The sequence below is a fragment of the Phoca vitulina genome, unplaced genomic scaffold (genome assembly GCF_004348235.1).
Source record: "Phoca vitulina isolate PV1807 unplaced genomic scaffold, GSC_HSeal_1.0 scaffold22, whole genome shotgun sequence".
Taxonomy (NCBI): domain Eukaryota; kingdom Metazoa; phylum Chordata; class Mammalia; order Carnivora; family Phocidae; genus Phoca; species Phoca vitulina.
Window position 1 is genome coordinate 7,489,811 of NW_022589725.1, and position 23,750 is coordinate 7,513,560.

Here is a 23,750-nt window from a genome sequence, read left to right on the forward strand (position 1 = left end):
GCTGAACAACTATTTGCTTTCTGTCAGTGGTCTCAGGACAGAGCCTGCCATTTTCACTCTGCAAAGATGCTCTGAACCAGAGGCAAAGATGGAACCCACTGTGAGGCCTCATAGGAGTCAGGATTCTCGTTCTTCCCAGAACAAGAAAGCAGCACGATAAGCTGACGGAAAGGTAAGAAAGACAGGACCCGAGACACGTGGCTCAGACTACAGGGAGGTCTACACCCAGACATTAGGCTGGGAATGGGGATGGCAATAACTGGGGACTCATGGGCCAACCTCGGCCAAGGGGAGCAGTAGCAAAGAGAGCAGCGGGGCCAAGGGACAGAGGGCTGGTGGGGGGGGGTCTGGATTTTATGTGAAGTTCTGCACATGGGGGAAGCATCTGTGATACTCTCCAGTGCTCAGACTAACTAGGAGCAAGTCAAAAGCCCTGAAGGAACGCCACACGAACCTGTATAAAGGCGGTAACATTTTCCCGAGCGGCTGCGGCCACCACGTCCTGCGCGCTGGTTGGCTGATGCCTGGGACACCGGGACCACCACCAAGCACTCAATGGCCGTCCTGGGATTGTAGGCTCGGAGTTTCACAAAGCCACAGTCGATCACATACACAATCCCACTGATGGTAATGGAGGTTTCGGCCACATTGGTGGCCACTATCACCTAAGTCCCCACAGCAAGAAAAGTAAAAAGAGAAGTTATTTGGTTCTTTTCACTTTTAAGAAACTACTCAAAATCCTAAAAGATTTATTAAAGATATGTCCAACAGTGTAGAATCTGTAAGAGGCAGTTTAATATACTGGAAAGAACAGGAGTTTTACGGTCAGGGTGCCCTGGGTTTGAATTCTCCAAGGTGTGACTTTGGGCAAGTTACTTAAATTCCTGCCAGTCCCTCATCTACAGAATATTCACCCCCTGCTGGGTTGTGGGGGCATCAAACGTGAAATATCCATAAAGCAATTACAGCTTGGTGCTTGGCCCATAATAAATACTCAACAAATGTTAGTTTTTGCCTTCTGCACAACTGAAGCAAATCACCACCTTGAACATCTTCATTCATTCATTCACTCACACTTGGAACTATTTTCTGAAGGTCTGTGCTTTGCAGGCGCTGTTCAAAGTGCTGGGCATGTATGAACAATGAAGACAAGGCCCCTGTTCTCCCAGAGTCTGCATTCTAGTGTGTTTGGGTGGAGAAGCAGTGAACATAAACAAGCAGATAACCTCAGAGTGACAAATACCATGAACAAAATGCGAAAGAGCAGTAACACAACATTACATAGCATTTAAAGCGTTCCCTGTGTATTAATAATAGTGGGCTGTGCTACTTTGGATGGCCAGGGAAAGCCTCTCTAAACGAAGATTTTGAACTGAGGCCTGAGTAACAAGAGGCAGGCAACCCTCTAGAGATCCAGGCAGAAGAAAGAGTTCACAGAAAGGAGAAACAGGCAGGGAGGCCAGAATCCAGAGGAAGGACGAGATGAGGCTGGAGGACAGCAAGGGCCACAGATCACGTGCTGTCTCTGGGCCACTGTGAGGTGTTTACATTTTATCTCAAGTGCACCGGACACTGCCCCAAGGTTTCGAGAAGCAAGGAACACGTATAGACAGACAGCATTTAGAACTTTTTAAAGGCACTTTTATATCTATCATCTTATAAAAATCTTCCTACCATTTTTATACAGTAGACATTTAAGATTTTACACCAGAGAACCACCGATCCAAAGGTTCTTATTTATGTTTCACAGCTGAAAAAACTGGGCTTGAGGCTGAGTAACTCAACCAGGCGCAGAGTAACTCAGGCACAAAATCCAGGCCTCCTGACTGACTGGCCACAGTTCACATCTGGCGGGGCCGACTTGAGGTGCTTCATCCCAATGGCCATGAGGCTGAGCACCTTCTTCCAAGGGGTCTGAATTGGGAGTGGACCCTCAGACCATCCCTCACCTACTGTCCTCTCTGCCACTTGCTGATAAACAGCTACAATAAGCCAGCTTCGGGCTAGTTCTGTGCCTTCCTCATCTAATGGGAAGGAAAGCCAAGTAAGGCCCAGGGGGTGACGAGCAGAACACAGACTGGCTGCCTGCTGGTTCCTTCCAACCAGTGCTTCTCACCACACCCTCCCCCACCCCAATTTCAAGGCTAAATATTTTTAAGCCACACCCTGAATTAATTGATTTAAATTTGGCTTTATAGGCTAACTGATGTCTAAAACAAATGGTTTAGAAACCATTTGTAGTAATTTAGCTATTGTTCCTGACTGATCACAATTCACCCAGACAGTCGTTTAAGCCAAGCTAGCATTGTGCTGTGGGGAAATACTGAGCAGGTGGAAAGAGGCAAAGAGAAGTCACTTGCTCTGGTAATTACTGTCAGAGTGACCCTTCTGTGAGGCAGGTTTAGAAATCTCTACGACATACGATTTATTGTGTGCTTTTAGATCCACTGCACAGAAACACGGACTTAAAACTCTTAAAGAAACCTTCCCATTTAGCAAGTTTCACTTCAATTAAAAAAAAAGAAAATCTTCCCAGTGCAAGGAAAGGGGCACCGACACGACCCCAGCTGGCTGCAAACGGCCCTGGTCATCGGGTTAGTCTCACCTTTCTGACGCTGCGGGACACCCTTTCAAACACTTTCATTTGCTCAAAGGAAGGCAGTCCTGCGTACATGGGGAGAACCCGGAGGTGTCTCTTCATCCCAGTTCGACCCAGCGCCCGAGCCTGCTCAATCAGCATAGACACGACAGTCTCCACCTCTTCCTAAAGACACCCAACCAGGAAAAACCAAAGAAACCAAGATCAATCCAAAGCACATCATTTTATCAGACTTGAAAGAAAATGAAAATCGGGATCAGAGTTTTAATTGCGGTCAGATTCATGATTTCTAGTGTGACCACACTCTGCTTGGGGGTGGTTTTCAACCAAATGCTACTGAACAGCGGTGCCTATGGGGTGAAAATTTGCAAGTGTCAGATTCATTACTGAAATCGATACTATCTGCAGTGAACAGAAGAGCTCCTGATAAACAAAACCAAACCTATCTTACTTGGCTTTCATGTACTGTGGCCAAACAAAGCATGTCATACGTAAGGACAAGCCGTGACACATGCAATCACTAGAAGCTTTCCCCAGAAGAGATTACGGTACCGTGGAAAGTGTTGACAGTGGAAAAGATTATGGCGGGAGGGCAGTTCTGAACAGTGCTCTTGGGCTTGTTCAGTTGTCCTTCCAGAGATATGCCCACTAACCACCTCCAGGAGGAGCGGTATCAATGGGAAAGAGGCTTGCAGGAGCAACACACATGCACAAAATGTACCTAATGCAATATTTCATTGTGGTAAACAAAACAGCCACTGACTACATCATTTACTCTGGACTCAACTAATAAATTTAAAATATATTGAACCCTCTGCAGACAGAACAGCTGGGAACTAATGATTCCCTGACAACCTACTCAGTAGATGAATGACATCAATCCAAACAATTTTGTATGCAATTAAGTAAACATAAAACACAATAAAACATGAAATGAATGGCTAAGTAAAGGAACAGGCCCCTGTTTAATTTTGGTGCTGCCTTAACGTGTCCGTTCATCAGAGAAAATTCCAGTGGAATTACCTGTCCAGTCAGAAATGCTAGTATGTCTCCATCTCCCTCTGTCTGGTGAATTTTCATCACAGTTTCTACAGTCGATTTGATATAATCTGGAACAGGACTGAAAAGATGTACGAGATAAATTCATCACTAGACATGTTCATTAATTATAGATTAATTACCCTAATAATCTGGCAGCAAAGCTTCATGAAAGTTAGCTTGGGCCTGCCTGGCAGGTAAACAGTATATGAATAAATAAACATTCACTCCCTTTTCTTCTTTTTTTTAAAGGCAGCATCCAAAAGTAATCCATAATTACATGTATACCATGATTCTTAGCTTTATTTGCAAAGAAATAAAAACGCATGCAAATAAATGTGCTATCTTTAGCATGCAAAGATACCTGGTCAATGAAACTCAGGCACTGCGGTCCCAATGCCAAATCCCACACTTTCCACTTTCCCTCCTGACCACTAGCAACATGTCTGAGTAGGCTGTTCAGAGCTAATGGATATGCTATCCAGCAAGAAAAACTCACAAGTCAAACCCACAACTCTCTGGATTTATCAACCACTGTACCAGGCTCCTGGTCTTTGTCCAGTGACTAGGTAATTAGGATGGTCTCTTCCTATCTAAGGGGGCTCCTCCCAACCATGTCAACCAGGCCTTCCTGCTAAGATGGAGAGAGCTAAGAACAAATGATTCAAAGCATCACTGCTGCCCTCAGAGACAGGCAGTCTTGTAAACCCCAGTTCTGAAGACTATCAAGCCTCTTCCCTGTAATCTTGTTACCACTTTGCTCTTTCCAACTGAGCTACTGACCACAGACTCATAGAAATTTACACATCAGTGTCAAGAGTTTCAACTGCATTCAGCAGTGATACTGAGCAGGGTTCCAGAACATCCTATCAATGACAGGAGACACAAAACATGCTCCTCTCAGCAGTCTGATATACTGCCCTTGGGGCTGCAAGCAGATACAGTGGCTTCTCATTCCATAACTCAGGCCCAATTTGCTAATCACCATCATTAAAAATGCAAGTATACTTAAGGGTTGCATACTTTTATGGAATAAATCTGAATGATCCTACTCCTTTGGAGTAAAATTTAGTGCTTACTGGTTTCCAATTGTATTTAGCTTCTGGTTGGAATTTGAAAAAATGAAAACCTAAATAAAATAGGTGGAAGTTCCCTGACTATTCAGGTGAATACACACACACACACACACACACACACACACAAAATGCAAGTTATCATCAAACCTTTGTAGATAAAAGATATCCACTGGAAATGTTCGCCCTTCTACTGTAAGGATCACACAAGTATCCCTCGTTGGGTCATTGGTTTCATTCTGATTAAAGAAATCCCGAAATTTCTATTAAAAAAAAAAAAAGAGTACTTCATTTCTCTCAAAAAAAAAAAATGGTTCACAGTAACTCACTGAAAGAAAGAAAATAATATAAAACTGGCAGAGCAGGGGGTGGGTAGTAGAGACTGGATATATACATAACACAGACTATGGGTTACAAAATAACTACTAAAAATCCTATTTTTTTTAATTATTGCAATTTTGAGGAATCACACTTCAATGCCAGACTCTTTACTAAGGTTTGATAAAATGCAGGTTAGAATTCAAAACTGTATTATTCACTAATGCATCTGGGTCAACATGTAGCTGTGGTATTACTTTTCTTATTTTTATCCCCTGTATCTTATTAAAGGTGTGATTCAAATTAAATACAGATTAAATCAGGTTGATGTGTAGTTTTAATCAGAAAAGCACGTATCTGACCACACAAGGTTATCAATGTATAGAGAGAACTTGCATCTCTAGGAACGCTAGGTACAGCCCTAGTACTGCAGCTGCAGACGCACACAGGTTTACCACAACCTCCCCAGACTGCAGGCCGGGACAGTGTCTCCCCCACCCCCCATGCCCTGTGGCAGTGAGCACACCACCCCGTCTGGGCAGGTCGCCCAGTATGCACTTGCCCGGCACTGCCACAGTACCCTGAGAAGTAGCTCCTGGCAGCCCCTCCAGGACAGGTGGCTACGCCTTCTTCGACGGCACACTTGACCGCCAGACTGGCAGACTACGGGGAGGCCTGGCACAAGAGCTCCGGCCGAAGACGGGACAGGGAGATTCCACTGAAGATCCCCTCACGGGGAGCCTGACCCCAGATACACAGAGACGCTTCTGGGCATTGGGGTGAGTGCCAGAGGGGAAGCTGCTGTGTCGGTGGTGGAGGGACATGGAAATCCTGCTGGGGGGAGTACGTCATCGGAGCCCCACCGGTGATATTCCACAGTCCCCCTGAGGCCTGGCTGGGCATCGCTTTCTGTTATCCTAGGAGGTCTGGCTATGTGACCACAGTCCTGCCTCCTTCACTTCCCCGCGTATCCTTACTAACCATGCCGATGCCTGCTCCTGGACACCGGGAGCCCGGGGTGCACTGAGGACTGCATCGAATGCAGTGAATGGGCATGGAGGAGCACCTCTACAAGAGCTGACTGGACTGAACTACAGAATAATGGGGTGCGATATGCTGACCTCAAAGTTGTATCTGAGAAGAGTAAGCAAAGACGTAAAAGTGCATCATGCCAACAAAAGAACCGTGTTGTGCTACAAAGGACCTCCTGGCACCATTCTTCACTTCCCTTTTGGCTCAATTCGGTTCAAGTGACTTCAGCCCTCCTGTGTCCCGTGGTGTGCACAGCACAGGCAGGCTACAAGTGATATACGAACAAGTGAGAAGAGACAGCTCCCCCACACCCCAAAAGAGTGAATAATCTGGGGGGACGGGCACACCAAGAACCAATCATAACACAAACCGAGGCAGAATGACCACATAACCAGAAAAAAGTCAAAAGTTACTCAGCGAGAAGGAAAGGTCAACGCTGAGCGGCTTTCAGGGAAGGTTTCATGGAGGCAGGAGTACCCCCTGGTGAAGCCTGAATGGACGAGGAAGACTATTACTGCCTGGAAGAAGAAGGGACAACCCTTCCCAGGATGACAGCAGAGTGTAGACTAAGACGTGAAGGGGCCACCGACAAAGGAGAGAGCCCAAGGTCTAGGGCAGGCCAGCCCCGTTCTGAGTTAGTCCTCTCGTCTACAAAAGGACAAACTGCCATCTACCCTGGGTGCGGACTGCAGTCGGCACCAGTCTGGCCTAGAATGTGTACTCAGTAAGTGATCTTATTATCACTCTGAAGGGGCCCAAATGTCATGCTTCACGGGCACTTCATTTGATGGGAAAGACAGGGGCAGTGAGCACGGGCATGACGTCATCAGACCGGTACTGCGGATGCCTGGCTCGGGGGGCCGTTTTGGAGGAGGGCAGGGACAATAAGAGATTGGAGGCAAGCTAATTCAGGAAGGTGCTGGAATAGCTCAGAGGAGAGAACGAAGGCCAACACTGGGCAGGGGCCAGGCGAAAGCGAAGCGTGCCAGAGGTATGAGCGACGGGGCCTGGCAATCGGTGAGTGCGAGCGCACGCACGTGCACACTGGGGAGGAGGGGGTTACTTCTTAGTCAGGGAGAACACTTTCTAAAGCAAAGGAAGTCTTGAATGACCACGATGAGAGAGGGACTGCCACAGAGAAGCCAACAGTCACAGGGCAGCAGGACTCACAGGTCTGTGAGTTTCTGGAGCACAGGAACACGGTCAGGACGGCCACAAGCACAAAGTGTCGGCTGAACCAGGGGCCATGGAGGTGGGCAGCTTTGAGGAAGAAGAGCAGCCAGCAAAGGAGTCTGAGGGGGATGCCTCAGGGAGGCAGGAAAGAGGGGAGACGGCAGGTATTCCAAAGCTGCAGACAGAGGAAGATTTTAAGAACGACTTGGTGAACGGAGCTGAATGTTACCAAGAAGGCAGGCAGAACAGGGAGGACACCTCATTCCTGACGATGTGGTGCTGAACAGAGCAGACCAGAAGTTATTCTTTCAAGAAATAAAATTCAGCATTTACTGAGAAAGCATGACATCTCTATCCTTAAGATATGTATCTTTTATCTTTACCTGGAAATATAAAATATGCACATACAGAAAAGTACAGACTAGAGAGCAAATAAATCTGGTATCAACAGCATACGCCTTGTGGGACAGTGAAGGAAAGGCAAGAGTGAGATGAAGATGAGTTCATTTCACAGGGAAAAGGAGAGCGTGAGTCAGGTTTTAAACAGGTGGGCTCACACCGACACAGACACACAGCAAGGAACATAAAATGACAAAAAGCAAGAGGACAGTCTGAAACAGAATGTAAATGATGTGCACATCTGCTGGGCCGTCTTCCTTCCCTGGTAGCTGCTCAGACCTGACCCACAGAAGTGAGCTCCCAGCAGCCATGTCTACACAACACACCCACCCTGGGCCAACAGCCTTTGGTCCATGCAGATTGGTTCCGAGTGGGTACCTGACCCAGGTGACCCCCAGTTCCTTCTCTACGTATCTGGAAAGAGAAATTAGTCTCTCTCCAAGAAGCTGAACCGATGACAAAAAAACTGTAGGAGTTGTCAGCAACCCTATTTCCTGCCATGTGGATGGAAACAAATAAAAGAAAATCAACAGCTTGTGATACAATGGTCAATTAATACTTCATAATTAGGGGCACCTGGCTGGCTCAGTCAGTTAAGCGTCTGCTGTCGGCTCAGGTCATGATCCCAGGATCCTGGGATCGAGCCCCGCGCATCGGGCTCCCTGCCCTGCTTCTCCCTCTGCCTCTGCCTGATGCTCCCCCTGCTTGTGCGCGCTCTGTCAAATAAATAAATAAAATCTTAAAAAAAAACATTAATACTTCATAATTCTACCTGGTCATGCTCTATAACCGCTCACATAGTTAGGCTTACATTAACAAAGCAGCTAACCCAATCAAGGCAACGATGTGATCAGCCCGCTCATACTCCGCCTCTGCCTCCCAGCTGCTGTCACTGGTGGGACACCACCAGGCTGGGTCACCCTGGGCCCTGAGCGAAACCAGAGTAGAGGGCATCTATCCCTCCAGGCAGCAGGGCTTGGAATTAGTCTGTCACCCATAGACCTAGCAGCTGGGGCACCAGGGAGGGGGTCTGGCAGGCCTGGGCCTCCAGGTCCAATGCTGCCCAAAGCCACATGCCATCTCCACTCTCCCCCCTCCCCCCTCAGCCCACTGCTTTCCCTCCTCACCCTCCTACTCTCACGTTAGGACTTCCACGCCCCGCATGCCCTCAGTCACAGAAGAAGGACTCCACCCGCCAGGTCCCAGCTCAGACACACACACTGGGCAAGGATGGGTGAAGGAGTGAAGGTCCCAGCCACCGAAGGCCCAGCTGATGGCTACTGAAGGCCCAGCGTGCCCTGCGTCAGAGCACACCCCAGGCCAGGCCCAGTTTCCTACACTCCATTTTCCCACTTGAAAAAACTTCCAGAAAGTCTACCTAGACCAACTATTGTAGGCAGATAGGAAAGAAGCTCTTTTTTTAAATCTCTGTGCCACACCAAAAGACAACAAAAGGATATTGGAAGCGATAAATATTAACAATTCTAAGAAAAGACTCGGACATGGTAATTTTCAAAACACAGTAAAAACTGTTCGTTTTTAAAAGAGAGAGAGGGGGTGACGAAGGTAAAAAGTAAAACAGAGGAAGACATTCTGTGCCACGTGGGCATGGAGGCGATGGCGGGAGGTGAGGCTGGGTGTAGCCCCCAAACCGGCATTCCGGTGGGTGCCATGGGCTTAGGGGGGTGAGAAGTAATTCAAGAGGGCAACAAAGAGCTTTGACCCAAAGGCTATCATGTGCAGACTGAAGACAACAAGCTCCTACAGCCTGTGAGAAGGTCCAAGAAACCAGCCAGGCTATGCACGCAGACACCCCTCTTAGCCATGCTGAGTTTCTTCCCTCAGTTGCTCTACATCCCTGAAGCCACAGGGAGGCCAGGAGCCAGGAGCCAGGCCCTTTTCATATGTCAGCTGGCTGACACAACTGGCTTGCTGACTGGTATCTCCACAACTACTCTTGCCTCTTCTACACAACACCCAGAGTGATCTTTCTAGAACTCGAACGTGATCAAGTCACTGCCACAGCTCACACACATCCCAGGACTCCCAAACAGGTGTTGGGTAGATCCTTCCTCCTTCACTTGGCCTGTAATGCCTTCCATCACCCGATGCCTACCAACGTCTCCATTTTAATCTCCCACTGCTTCCCATTCTATCAAAAATCACTGAACCTAAAGTATCTACTCTGTGCCAGACACTGTTTTAGGTGAAAGGGATAAAATAATGAGTAAGACATTCAAAGTCCCAATCTTCATGGAGCTTATTTTACTAATAGAAGACACACAATAAACAAACACTTGGCTATGCACGTTATGCTAGGTGGAAATAAGTGCTAAACAGAAAAACTAAGCAGAGTAAGACAATGGAGCAGCAGGGCACTGTTTCCATCAGGGTAGTCGGGAAAGGCCTCTCTGAGAGGATAATACGTGGTCAAGACTGAAATGAAATGAGCGAAGAACCATGAGAACGTGTGGGGTAAGAATGGTCTACAGAGAGGGTCCCCCCGGAGTAGAAGCATACCTGGGTTTTTCTGAGGAACAGCAAGGTGAGGCTGGAGTGTAAGGAGCATGGGAGAGACTGGACAGAGATGAAGTCAGAGAGGTGACAAGAGAGGTGACTGGGGGGCAGAGAGTGTCCCCCACAGGGCCCTACAGGCAAAGTAAGACTCCCACCTCCACTTGCCTCCCAGCCCCTCGGACACACTATTTCACAACCCTGAGGTTCCATGCATATTTAGGACACCCTTCCCCACCCCTGCCCATCAGGCAAACTTCTGTGCATCTTTTGAAACCAAATGGGGTATCTCACCACTGTGAAAGCTTCTGGACGTTCTCCAGCCAGCTAGACTTAAGAAGCCCCCCTCTCTGGCTGTCTCAGCACCTTGACATACTGATCTGTAAACATCTATTTATGTGTCTGCTTCCCAAGAAGTCAGGGAGGTTACGAATCACCTGTAGCCAGCACCGCGCTGAGCTTGTGTATATATATTCATATATTTATAGTTATGTATTTATATACATATATTTATATATAACAAGTGGTCAAAATTATTTGAGTTGAACTGCTGTTTTGAACTAAAACATTAATTGGTAAGAGAAAAACAGTATAAACTGAGCCATAAAAATTATAACAAATTATTATATGTAGAGGGAAAACTTCAATTGCACACATAAACATCTAAACCTAAATGCTACAGTCATAAATAAATTTCAGAAATATAACCTCATACTGAAAAAAGTAACAAAAGGAAACTGCCTATGTGGGGAGAAACACAGTATGTAGAGAAACAAGAGGAGGAGGTAATTATGAACTCAATTAATTACAGGTTAATTTCCACCCACAAGCTCATATGGAATCTAGGACATCAGATGGCCCCATAAGGAAGGTAGGCCAGAAAGATAAGCTCTCGCTAAAGGTAACTTCCCAAGGACATGTCCAACAATTCCAGCGCTTACGGGAACAGCAGGGTGAGGCAGGAAATGCTCCTACCTCTGCATCCAGAGTGGCTGAAGCTACAATCAATCGAAGATCCCCTCGCTTTCTCTGAATCTAAAAAAGAAGGCATTAGGAAAAAATGAAACAGTGAGATACGTACAGATGATATATTTTGGTACCTGCAATTTACTTCAGAATAAATCAGTGTGTGTATTTTTGGGGAGTCAAGGGGGGAGCTTATAGATGAAACAAGACTGACCACAAGTTGGTAACTATTAAAGTCATAGGTAAAAGGTGGTTCATTATACTATTTTTTCTAATTGTTTAAATAGTAAAATTTTCCAAAATAAAAACATTAAAAAAAATGTTTATTGAAAGTTTAAAGGAGCTTTAGGAACTGAATTTGAATTTACCAAAAGTAAAACCATTTCTTCCTGATACTTGGATTTCTGGATAGTCAGAATCTATGTATACGCAGTTGAAGTATGGAAAAAGTACATTAAAAACAAACAAACAACAAAGGATAACACTGAGACAGAAATACAGACAAAAGATCTTAACAGTTATTCAAAGAAAGGAATGATCAACAGGCAGAGAAGAAATGATCATATAAAGCATAGCAAAAATATATGATAACATGACATTACTTTTTCATCTATCGCACTGGCCAAGATTTATTTAAGGCTAATACTCAGGGCTCGCAAAGATTCAGTGAAATAAGGCTCTTATTATACTGCTTCCCAGAGAATAATAAGCAGGTGGGATTATCCCTAATCAGTATCAAAAGTATAAATCTTTGGCCAAAGAATAACATCGTGAAAACAACAAGAACAATGGCAACTAACATGTACTAAGTGATGTGCTATTCCCGGGTCTCTGCACACGGCCGTGCAGAGATGCCCGGCTGAGGGGGCTAGAGGCATCTGAAGCCCAGAACATCCTCCCCTCACCTAGCTGTGAACAGCCTCCAAGTGCGGGCATCTTGCTCTAATTTGTACACCGGTAGGACTTCAGTCTATTTGTGACCCTGTGCCAGGTACCATCTGAAGAATTTTATGTGATCTTATTTAAGTCTCACAATAAATGATGATCTAGAACAGCTCTGTCCAAGAGAGCTCTCTCCAAGGATGGAGAGGTTCTGTCCAATGCACTAGCCATTAGCCGTGCGTGGTTACAGAGCTCTTGAAATCTGGCCAATGTGACAGAGGAACTGTATTTTTAATTTTATTCTATTTTAATTAGCTGACTGCCACAGGTGGCTAGTGGCTGCCATAGGGGAAAGCATACTAGCGCAGATGTAGAGACTTCTTTCATCCCCATTTTAGAGATGAGTAAACTCAGCAGTCAGAATCTGAACCCAGGCAATCTGACCCAGAGTCCATGCTTTTAATTACTTTGGTCTACTCCCTGTTTCTAGACTCCTGTGATTGGGAATATGCTCAAAGAAAACAATCAGAAAATACAGGACGGGAGGAGAGGTAAGGCTGAAATAAGATTGCCCATGAGTTGTAATAGTTGAATCCAGATGATGGGCACAGAGGGGTCATTAAACCCTTCTCTTACTCTGCAGTATGTCTGAATAAAAAATAAAAATTAAAACAGAAGTGCAACAGATTTCATTATAAAGGTGCTCATTACAATTTTATTTCAAATACTTCAAATCTGGAAGCCATATAAATGCCTAACAGTAAGGGAAGAGTCAAACACTTTATGGTAGGGACATATGATTGTATAGACATTATTAAATACAATGTCTTCAAGGAATATTCAATGACACAGAAAAATGATTTTGATGTAATATTAAGAGAAACATGCAAGGTACAAATTAGTGCCTACAGTCCAATCCCTATCGTGCCAAAACAGATGCACGTACACACAGACACACACAAAAAAAGAAGAAACATACCAACATTCCACCAGCGATTTTCTCTGAATGGGTAGAATTATGGATCATTTAAATTTTTTTCCTTCCTATTTGACTGGATTTTCCAAATTGCTACAATTACTTTCCTAATCAAGCAATAAAACAAAATGAGAACACAAGAACAAAAGTCTGGCAGTGAAGTCACACCTTCTTCAGCAAGCCAATGGCAATATCTGTGTACAGTGTCCTCTCGTGGGCTTCATCCAGCACGACGGCACTAAGAAGCGAAGGGAAGACCTCGGTGAGCATCACACAAACCACCCACATCATCCCATCCAGATCATCAAAGGGACTTCTGTGTGTCCAGTCCCCACGCAATCACCTTGTATCAAAAGCTGAGCTACGTTACTCCCCCTTGACAAGGAAGGAACTATTAAGCTAATAAAAATGGTGATATCAACACATCTTGGTGAAGAAAACAGTATATTTATTGCTATCTTTAAAGAGTTTTATAACCCATAGTGGATTCTAATGGGACCTAATACCTGATTTTAAATTACAATATAACGCATAACCCCACAGAGCACATAAAAATCGGAACAAGGCCCCACCCACTGAAGACTGTTAAGCTGCAGAGAACAGCACAGAGACATGTGATCACAGCTGTGTCGCGTGTATATACCCAGGACTCAAATTTAACGTTCTTCCCTAGAATACCACAGAGCCTGTGTAGGACAATGTTAATGCCATGAGCAATGGACAAAGACACACAAAGAGGAAGACAGTGTAACTAACTATCTGGACTCTGCGTATTACGTGACACAAAACACTGCCCAGTTCTGTGCTATGATCTGCAGTCACCATCAATCCTGGGACATAACAGAGGCAAGAGAAGTATGACAAGTCAACAGATTATTCAAATAATGACAGGGATTTTAATGTGCCCATTTTTTACTGTTTGTAAATTCTGAGAAAGCATCAAAGGTTGCAACAGCCCAGGTAAAGAGAAAGCTCTGGGGCAGCTGAAGGCAGTCATGAAGTCCCAGCTATTAACACAACTACTTGGGTGCTTTTTGAAACTTCAGGGAAGTTATTGTAGGAAAAGCACAATTACCTATATTTTGTTAACAATGGATCAACCATCATTTCCCTGACCAACATTCCATCAGTCAGGAACTAAAAAACAAAAACACAAAGTTTTAGAAATAATTCATTTACACTGTACATTAATGATTTTTTCAAAAAGTTCAAATGTAACCAAATGCATACAACTCTTCGCCAGTGTGTGTACAAGATAATTCCCACAAAGGACCATGAGGAAACGCCCCAATACTTTAGCGATCAAGCAATGCAACTGGTCACAAACAAGACTTCAATCACAGGGTCCTCAGCTGGGGCCTGCAAATCTTCCAGCAGAATTCCACCTGCATTTACTATCTGAACATTGGTTCAGCCCCATTTCCTCTGGGCCTGCACTACTGGTACTGTGGACGAACAGGCAGTGTAGACAAACCTTGTCCACACAAAGGAAGGCCACGAGTCTGAGATCATTGTTCTTAAAATGTCCCAAAGACTGCAGACCTGCAGCTCTTGAGGTTACTAACCTCAGCTTCGACTGCTATTATCTTAGAGAGGCTGGATAGGGCTGTGGTTAAGAACAGAGGCCATGGTGTCAGTGGGCTGGGAGCCCAGATCCTCATTCTGCCTTTACTTGCTGTGTGAACCTTGGGCAAGTTACCTACCCTCTCTGAGCCTGAGTCCTCATTTGTAAAATGGAAACAAAGTATCTACCTCGGAGGGTTATTATACATACATACATATAGAGAGAGAGAGCGGCAGTACAGGTAAAGTGTTCAGCACAGGACCTGGTACACAGTGTTCATGACTATCAGGAGGCACCTGGGTGGCGCAGTCGGGTAAGTGGCCAACTCTTGATTTCTGCTCAGGTCATGAATTCTGGGTCGTGGGATCGAGCCCCATGTCAGGCCCTGTGCTGGTCATAGAGCCTGCTTAAGATTCTCTCTCTCGATCCCTCTCCCTCTGTCGCTCTCCCTCTCTTTCTCTAAAATAAATAAATCTTAAAAAAAAGAGTATCAGTTATTATTATTTAGGATTAATGTATGTTTATAAAATGCTTCAGAAACATGCAGTAACATATTATTACTGCCGCCCAAAATAACTCAGTACTTGAACAAGGCTAACCATCTTCCCTGCATGCTGTAGTTTAGTGCTTTTACTTTTTGTTTTAAGAACAGGATACGTTTCCATCACATTTTTCTTGGGCATTGTACCAGCTGCCACACATACACACAGCAGTGAGGAGGACCTGTCACCAATGACAGGCACCAGTTAAGAGCAGAGCGCCTAAAATGATGACCAAATGGAATACAAAAGCTTTTCATACAAGAGTCAAAAACAACCATTTGGTTATGTAACCCACTAAAAATTACCTACTTTAAATATATTTGATGGTACAGAAGAATATTCTCTTTACCCAGCAAAATGACTCTCAAAGGTAACAAAATACAAAAATTTAGAAAATAAGATCCCTGTTCTTATAAATCACTACCTTGTCTGGTTCATCTGATTATTTTCAACTTTCCTCTGTGGAAACTGAGAGGAAACTGAGAGCATTCCATTGTTCTGCAGAACCACCCGACCCGCACGACCCCAGCCCTGTGCTACGGAGCAGGCGCTCCGCTGACGAACACCCGTAACTGCGGACACGAGTTCAACAGTAGCAACTAGGTCAGAGAACATGCAAGTAAAATCCATCATCACGTAAACGTGAAAAAGTTCTAACTCGTGAAAATAGTATTTGTGAATTCGACGCTTTATCAATTTATACTGCCTTGTCCCTGTTTTTCAGTCTTTTACAGGCAAGACTCTATATTTTGACAGCTATGTGGATTGGTGGAAAAACAAAAAACATATAAGACAGGACAGCCTCAAGTCCTGGTTCTATCATCAACAGGCACATACCTGAGGCAAGTCATTCAGCCTCCCAGGCCCTCAAGCTCTTCATCTGTAGAACCAAGGGCTCAACCTTCCTTCCGAGGTCCCTTCTGGGCCACGATTCAAGGACTCTCTGAGAGAGCTCCACACCTCCCCGCAGACTAAACTCCCTGAGGACAGGGTGATTTCGTACACTTTCTGCCCTGGTATCAGGGTCTCGGTCAGCAGTGATGCTGCATGTTTTTAAGCCCCGCCCCCCCAATAATCTTCTTCCTGGTTCACAGTAGGAAAAGCAGTGTGAGCACTTCACCTTGATTCTCGTGGCCAGTGGGTCGGTGCAGTCGTCAAAGCGGATGCAGTAGCCCACCTCGTGGCCCAGCACTGCACCCCTTTCCTCGGCTACTCTCCCTGCAACCTTTGGGAAGAAAGATCATGCTGAAAATAGAGACATAGAAATTACTGCACAGAGCACATACCAAGGAAAATCTAGTATTTTTTTAAATAAGTATGTGAACACAGTGGAGAATGAGAAGAAAAGGGGCAGGTCATCAGAGAAAAAGCATGATTTATTTACTTTGTGTCTCACTCCTCCATCTACAATCGACTTAGGGCAACTTAACTTATAATTAAGTATCATATAACAATAAGCAACATAAATGGAATCACATAAAGATGTTACAGATCAGGACCAAAGAAATGGCAGATAAAATTCAAAAGATCAAAGCCAAAGAGAAAATTTTAAAACACAGATATGCCAAAATTATCTCAGTCGAACCACAAATTCAGCTCGGCATTTCCTGGCAGCCGAAGCAAAAAGTGGAAGAAATGACAAGATTCACCGCAGTAAAGCTTTTTAGCATACCAACTGGGGAAAAATTTTCACATCTCTGTGCCTTGAAATAAAGTACCTTCCACTGGACCATAAAGGCAGGAGAATAGGAATGATCAAATTCAACACCGGGCCAAGGTCATCTTCTCTTTGGAGGCAAAAAAAATGACGTTTCCTGAGCCAGATAACCTAAAACAATTTGCAACAGTGCCCCAGCTACCAAAGGCATTAAAAGGGTAAATAAAGACAAGAATGCAGGTTAAAAAATGAAAGCAATGAAAAGGGGCAGAAAAGCGGATGAGAAGGTAAATGAAGAATCCAAGTTAACATAATGAAGTAAAAGCAGAAAACAAAATACATAATAATATATTATGAAGACCATAAACTATAGATATATTTTTCACTTACCAATATATGACAAATAAAAGGGGAGCATAGGAAAGAGAAAACAAAACCCAACAGCAAGATCTCCTACTACCCCTAGAAGGCTATTCAAAGGTTATCAACTTATTAACAGAAAATGTTTGAAATGATGAATAAATCAAAGTGAAGGGCAATAAAAAGAAACGGAAGAGTTGAACGGTCATTATATCAACTGCCTGACTGAAAAAAACTACAGGAAAACCATATGAGAGGCTTCTGGGACCTGGCACAGCGCCCCCAACCCCCCACGTGAGGCAGGCAGTCAGTGTCCCTTCCTGTTCCCCCCTCCCCCCTCCGCCTGGGTCCACAGGTGAGGCCACCTCTCCACGGACTATCTGAGTCCTGGGTCTGGAACGTGGGCTGGCACAGGCGGTGGCCTGAGGCACTTTTCGCTACTGCCACTGGGTGCAGCAGCCCCAGGGTCAGAAGCCCAGAGCCTTCCTGCACTCAGCTCTCCAGGCATTTTCTGGCCATCAGTGTTGGAGAAACCCAAGAGCAGATGATGAATAGAAGGGGCTCTGCCTAATGACTTGGAATTACAGAGCTGGCAGGCCAAAACCGAATCACTCATTCCACACCACGCAGTCCTGGAAATCACCTTATGAAATCAGAAATCCATCCTACAGTATTGCTCTACCTCCGCAGGTTCTATTTCCTGCCAACCAGGATTTCACCGCGAAAATTTTGTTATTTTTTCAATTTCAACTCTACAGATCATTATACTATAAATTTCAGAAAATGGTACAGATAGAAAATGTGTACGTAGATCTATGAGGAGCTAATGGGAAAACAGGCTTGTAACAATGAGTATAAATGGACCAACCCTCTCCATAAAAATATAATCATTTTACAGGTCTAAAGGTAAAAGCCAAATACATTTATTCTTCTTATTTCACTGTTTGTATACATATGCTATAAAATATATTTTATCGTAAAACTCTTTTATTTTTTATGTATGATCACACCACTGGACATTTGAAAGGTCATATTCTATCAGCTTTCTAACAGATTTTTACCTCTACTATTTAAGTTTTACTCCCATAACTTCATCAATTGGACTGGATAAATACTATCTATTTGACTGAGGCAAATAAATACAGAGAAAGGGAGATCAAGAGAAAAAGAAATCCACTCACTGAGTACTTACCACCTGCAGGTTCTAGGCTGCAAGTTTTCACAAATTGTATCTCACTAAATATGCACGCAGCCCATGAGGTAGGCAAGATACCCTCGTTTTTACAAAGAAAGAAACTGAAATAAGACAGGTTTAGAGCTTGTCCTGAGTCACAGGTCAAGGCAGGGCCTGGTCTGGAAGACAAACTCAGACCCTATGAGCCCAGTGAACAAGCTCGTTAGTAAGTGCCTCTCACAGAGATCAAGCAATGGCTCATGCCATCTGTTCTTAGGCTCTGAGACTGTTTTCAGAGTTCAGCTGGCACACAAAGTACTCTTTGAGATGTAGCATTTCAAACTTGACAGCTCTATTAATACTCCACCGTTAATTTATACACTCTTTGCTCTTTCAAGAGAAGGCATGGAGTTTCATGGAATTATCCATAGCTACACATTTGGAGCTAAGTGCAAAATGATTAAGAGCTAAGACTCCCAACTACAAACAGGAAAAATTGCTCTAATTTCTAAGTAACTGACTTATCTTTCGGTGACATAAAAGGTTAAGTCTAAATGCTGCAGTGTAGTTTCCCAACTGTTATCTCTATACTTACACTCACAAGACTCAGAAAATGTCTATCAGTAACTTCTACCTTGAAGACAATTAGAAAGTGAACTCTGGGGAAAAGGATAACACAATAATGAAAACTCAATACTGAGCAAATACTTGAGTAACTCAAGGCAACAGAATTAATTTCTTATCCAGGTAAGACGACAAAATAAAGGCACCCCCCATCTCCTCTGAGAGCTAATTTAGAACAACAAAAGAAATAAAAAATATTGTCAACCAAACCCTACATCTTCAATGAAAGAAGGAAACGGCTACAAGCCCAAACAAACGAGGAAGCACAGCTGCCGAATACCGTGAGGTGTGACTCTAGAAGACAGGCTCCGGCCTCCTCACAGCCCCAGCACACTACCGCTCTCTTAATGTTACCACCCTAACAGGCAGGGCGGACAATGCTTACTTTAGGAAGACAAGAAGCAGCCGTGTGTTCAGGCCCAGAAGACACAGGAAATGTTTCCATAGAGACCCATTTTGCTAGCAAACAATCACGAGGGAGAGAGAACTGAAGGAGAGGCAGCAGGCAGGCAGCCAGTACCAAGTCCTAAATCAGAGAGCCCACCGAATTTTATCATGAGCTATTACAGACCTCTGCAATCACTAAGGAGTGCACCTCCAGATCCTCATCCTCATCCTCATCCTGCCCCAGCAGAGGAGGATAAGAGATTTGGTGGGAGGCCGTGCACTAACCAGACCAGCACAACCTCACAACTCTGCAGCCATCAGTGGTCCAACTCAAAGACGGGTAATTATCATCAAAGTCCTAACGCCAGCCCACTGCAGTAAAGCCGACCAAGAAGGAAAGAAAGACAGGAACAGAAGCCAAAAAGCAGTTTAAAAAGAAACTTTAAAAGTATTGTTCAAAGAAACAAGTAGAATTCAGCTAAAGGAATCCAGTTTCAAAGAAACCATAAGCTGGAGCTAAAAACAGCTTAAGGCAGAAAGACAAAGTCAAAGGAGAGTCAAGGAGAAACAAGGTCTGAAATGGACAGGTCAGAAGCCAGTCTGTAGAGGTCCCCCAAATCTCACAGCTTGGATATGATGGACACCTGAGAGACTTTTCTTAAATTTGAGAACAATCCCCATATTTATACAATGCTACAAACAACAGTTATAAAGTTAGAGAAACTTTTCCACAGCGGCAATAATAAAAAGCAAATCTGAATCAACTATGCTAGGGAAACACTAAAATATTATTCTACTCCCTCCATAAGAAAAGAAGAGAAAATCATTCTCATGTGAAGAGGTGACCCATGGGAATATAACCAACAACTGCAGGAAAAAAAGATTTACAGAAATGTGTCAGGCAGGGGGTGCGTCTGGGTGACTCAGTAGGTTAAACATCTGACTCTTGGTTTAGGCTCAGGTCATGATTTCAGGGTCGTGAGATTGAGCCCTGCACTGGGCTCTGCACTGAGCACGGAGCCTGTTTAAGATTCTCTCTCTGTCTCCCCCAGCCCCGCTCACGCACTCTCTCTTTCAAAAAAAAAAGAAAAAAAAAGCAATGAGTCAGACAGTTAATAAAAATGTTACATTATTTTTCTGCATTTTTTAAATGTTTGTAGTATTATCAGCTTTTCAATCTGTAATGTATTGTAATTATCTCCTCCCATTCTAGATATTCACTTTCCTTTTAAAGAAAAAAAAAAAACATTCAAAGAAGTGATTATGAGACCCAGGTAGAGATATAAAGGAGCCAAAATGGAATACATTTGACTAAAAACAATCACGAACATTGTGGACAGGCTTGGAGACATCTTACAAAAGAAACTGGAAAAGAGCAGATGATTCCAAAGATGGTGATAAATACTAAAAAGAGACAAAGGAGATCTAATACACACTTAATTGATGCCCTTAGGAAAAAGAATATACATGCCAAGATAGAACAGAAGAAAACCTGAGATATGAACCTGAAGACTCAAAAGTTCTTCCATATTTAAGAAACAATGAGACAGAAAAACCAGCATCGAGATACGTCCTGGCACAAAAACAAGCTTACGAGCATCCAAGCAGGAAGTGAGCCAGGAAGGAAGCGGGAAGAGAGCCCACTGGAACTCAGACTTCTGCACAGTGATCCTCCGTGTCAAAGGGCAGTGAGCAATGTCTGCACAGTTCCCAGGGAAAGAGAAGGCGAAGCAAGAGTTTCATAACAAAGACTACAACCAAACATTCTCAGGCATATACAATTCAGTCAATCTAGAAATAAGGCAAAATGAGCCATTCAAGGTTAGCAAAACCATGGTAGATAGAGAATTAGAGATGAACACTGGATCTATTTAAACTAGAATTAAAGTTAATCAGCTGTGGAAGTTATGATTACAGAAAAGAACATGTATTTATGCCCTTGAAATGAAAGTCATAGCACTGCATCTATAACAAACAGAGGGAGAAAATGCAGAAAGAATAAGTGGGCCTTTGCTCTTTTGTAACAGGAAACTACCTGCAACGGTTTCAAAAACAAGTGATGTTAAAGCTTTCTGTAATCTTGTTTCTTAGTTTTCAAGCCTCCATACATTCTCATGTGGTGAACAAATATTTCTCCAAAGTTAAGTAACTACTCCTATTTCACTTCAGTTTCCCCTTTTGTGAAATTCAACAAAAGCAAATGTATAGCTGGCATCCCATTTTTGTAGAATTACTTCTATGCATTCAAGGCACCACTCATCTTCATGTGAACATAAGAGCAAAGCTTGGAATGATGTTCACAAATGTTCACAAGGTTTTCGCTGGGTGGTGACATTTTTATTTATTTTAATTATTTTTTGTTTGTTCTGACTTCCACTGTACTTTATTACTACTTAAAAATTTGTGGGGCACCTGGGTGGCTCAGTCGTTAAGCGTCTACCTTCAGCTCAGGTCATGATCCCAGGGTCCTGGGATCAAGCCCCCCATCCGGCTCCCTGCTCAGCGGGAAGCCTGCTTTTCCCTCTCCCACCCCCACTTCCTTCTCTCGCTGTGTCTCTCTCTGTCAAATAAATAAATAAATCTTTAAAAAAAAAATTGTAATGTACAGGTATCAATTTTACAAAAATAAGCAGGTCGTAGTTCTTTTTCAACTGAAGAACTAAACACTCAAGGAGCCACACCATATTCATTTGGGGCCTTAAGGAAACAAGAAAAAAAAAGTCACTGAAACAGAAGACACAGATGGGAGTTTGTACAACATGGGAAAGAAACTTACTGTAACAGCAGCCACTCTTCGAGGCTGGGTCACTCCCACCACTCTTCCTTCGGCAGTCCAGCCCGCTTCTGCAAGGTACTGCAAATAAAACCACACCGAAGTATGCATCTGACACCACTTCTCCAGAAACAATTTCTTCCAAGATAATCCTGTATTGTGTTAAAATCACTGAGAAAGTTAGTAACAGATGGTTCTTATCCCAGCAGACATTTTGGAAATTATTTTCCAAATGAGGGATCTGAGGCTTGGCAATGTTAAGTAACTTGCTTACATTCACACCAGAGCTGATAATCAGAAGAACCAAGGCCCAAGTTTAACATTCTGACTCCCTTACAAATTTCCAAGTACCAGAGCTGCCTAAAGGAATAAACTACTATCCATGGGCCACACAGTGCTAAATCTACGGGACAAAGAATTTTAAAGTACATAGAGAGACATCTCAATGTAAATATCAACCATACAGAACATTTTAGTCAGATTAAATAAAAATAACTAGATTTTGTACATGTGTATATATGCCATTATATCAGAACACACAAAATTTGACAGTATGTATTTATCTGATTTATTTATGTATTTATTTGCTATATATATTCATTTGTTATGTATTCATTTGATCGTATACACTTTTAAAATCCAAAGTGGTAACAGCTGTTATCAGTTACATATTTTTATAATGTCTAAATTGCTTCACAATGAATATATATTTTACAGTAGGAAAAAAATTAAAAATGCTACTACATGTATCTACTCACTTGTTCAAAAGAAACAAGGGAAGAAACTAAAGAGAATGGTTATCTACGGAGGATCGGGAGGAAAGGAGGAAAAATGGAAACAGGGCAGCAGGGGATGAAGAGGGAATGACAATGCTCCGAGTAGATGTTTCTGGGGAGCTCTGATTCAGAGCCAGGCATGTTTCACATGCTCTTCAAGTGCCCAAAACATAAACAAAACCAACCAAGATGTACATGATGGGAAACCAGGAGGAAATACAAACACTAACAAATGGCCCTTTCTGTAGCACAAATGAATTACAGGATCACACCCAAGGGGATGGGGAAGACATAACCTAAGTAACTGGAAAACAAGGTCTGGACTAGATGCTATAAAAGCCAATGAGAGAGAACCATGATCTAGTCAGTAAATGTGGGTAAATAACCAAATGGGGGTATGGGTTAGTAATTCTAAAACTATTTTATGTTTATATTAGAATCCAACAAATAAGTTAACATATTGTAAATAATGAGGACTGAGTTTCTCACTATAGGAGAAATTTACAAATAAGGAAAGGCTAAAATGAGCCCTATGGTGTTGGATTACAATCAGAAGTATCAGCATAAATTCATGGTTTTTAATACATACACAGACTGATACAGATATACAGATGTTTTTATGTGTGGGGATTAGTAGTCACATATATATTTCCTAAATCTGCCCACTGAGACTTATAGCAATGACACCTCAGTGGCAACGAGCACCCTAGCACCCAATTCTTGATTTCTAAACACCATTCTCCAATAAAGGAACCAGGGCTCCTTGGAGAAGTGTTTGACCCCAGGGCTAGTCAGGGAAAATATAAGAAAAGCCTGAAATGTCCTGTAGTACCAGAAAGTAAGGAAAGGTTAAAAAAAAAAAAAAAAAAAAAAGGCTTTAGGAAAGGACATAGGGCCTAACTAAAGGAGCTCCTAATGATCAA

General features: G+C 43.4%; 1 protein-coding gene across 5 annotated transcripts in view; it reads right to left on the reverse strand.

The window, feature by feature from the left end:
• DHX35 (DEAH-box helicase 35) overlaps positions 1 to 23,750 on the reverse strand; it is a 65,673-nt gene that overhangs the window by 27,377 nt on the left and 14,546 nt on the right. For 4 of the 5 annotated variants that reach the window (XM_032419343.1, XM_032419340.1, XM_032419342.1 and 1 more), the window contains 9 exons: positions 22,055 to 22,132; positions 16,197 to 16,301; positions 14,046 to 14,107; positions 13,139 to 13,208; positions 11,122 to 11,181; positions 4,861 to 4,973; positions 3,623 to 3,719; positions 2,606 to 2,764; positions 455 to 665 (listed from right to left, as the gene is read on the reverse strand). In XM_032419343.1, the coding sequence (XP_032275234.1) occupies positions 455 to 665; positions 2,606 to 2,764; positions 3,623 to 3,719; positions 4,861 to 4,973; positions 11,122 to 11,181; positions 13,139 to 13,208; positions 14,046 to 14,107; positions 16,197 to 16,301; positions 22,055 to 22,132 (955 nt within the window). Of the gene's footprint in view, positions 1 to 454; positions 666 to 2,605; positions 2,765 to 3,622; positions 3,720 to 4,860; positions 4,974 to 11,121; positions 11,182 to 13,138; positions 13,209 to 14,045; positions 14,108 to 16,196; positions 16,302 to 20,872; positions 21,693 to 22,054; positions 22,133 to 23,750 lie in introns of those variants that run through there. The other variant, XM_032419344.1, reaches the window with a different exon arrangement.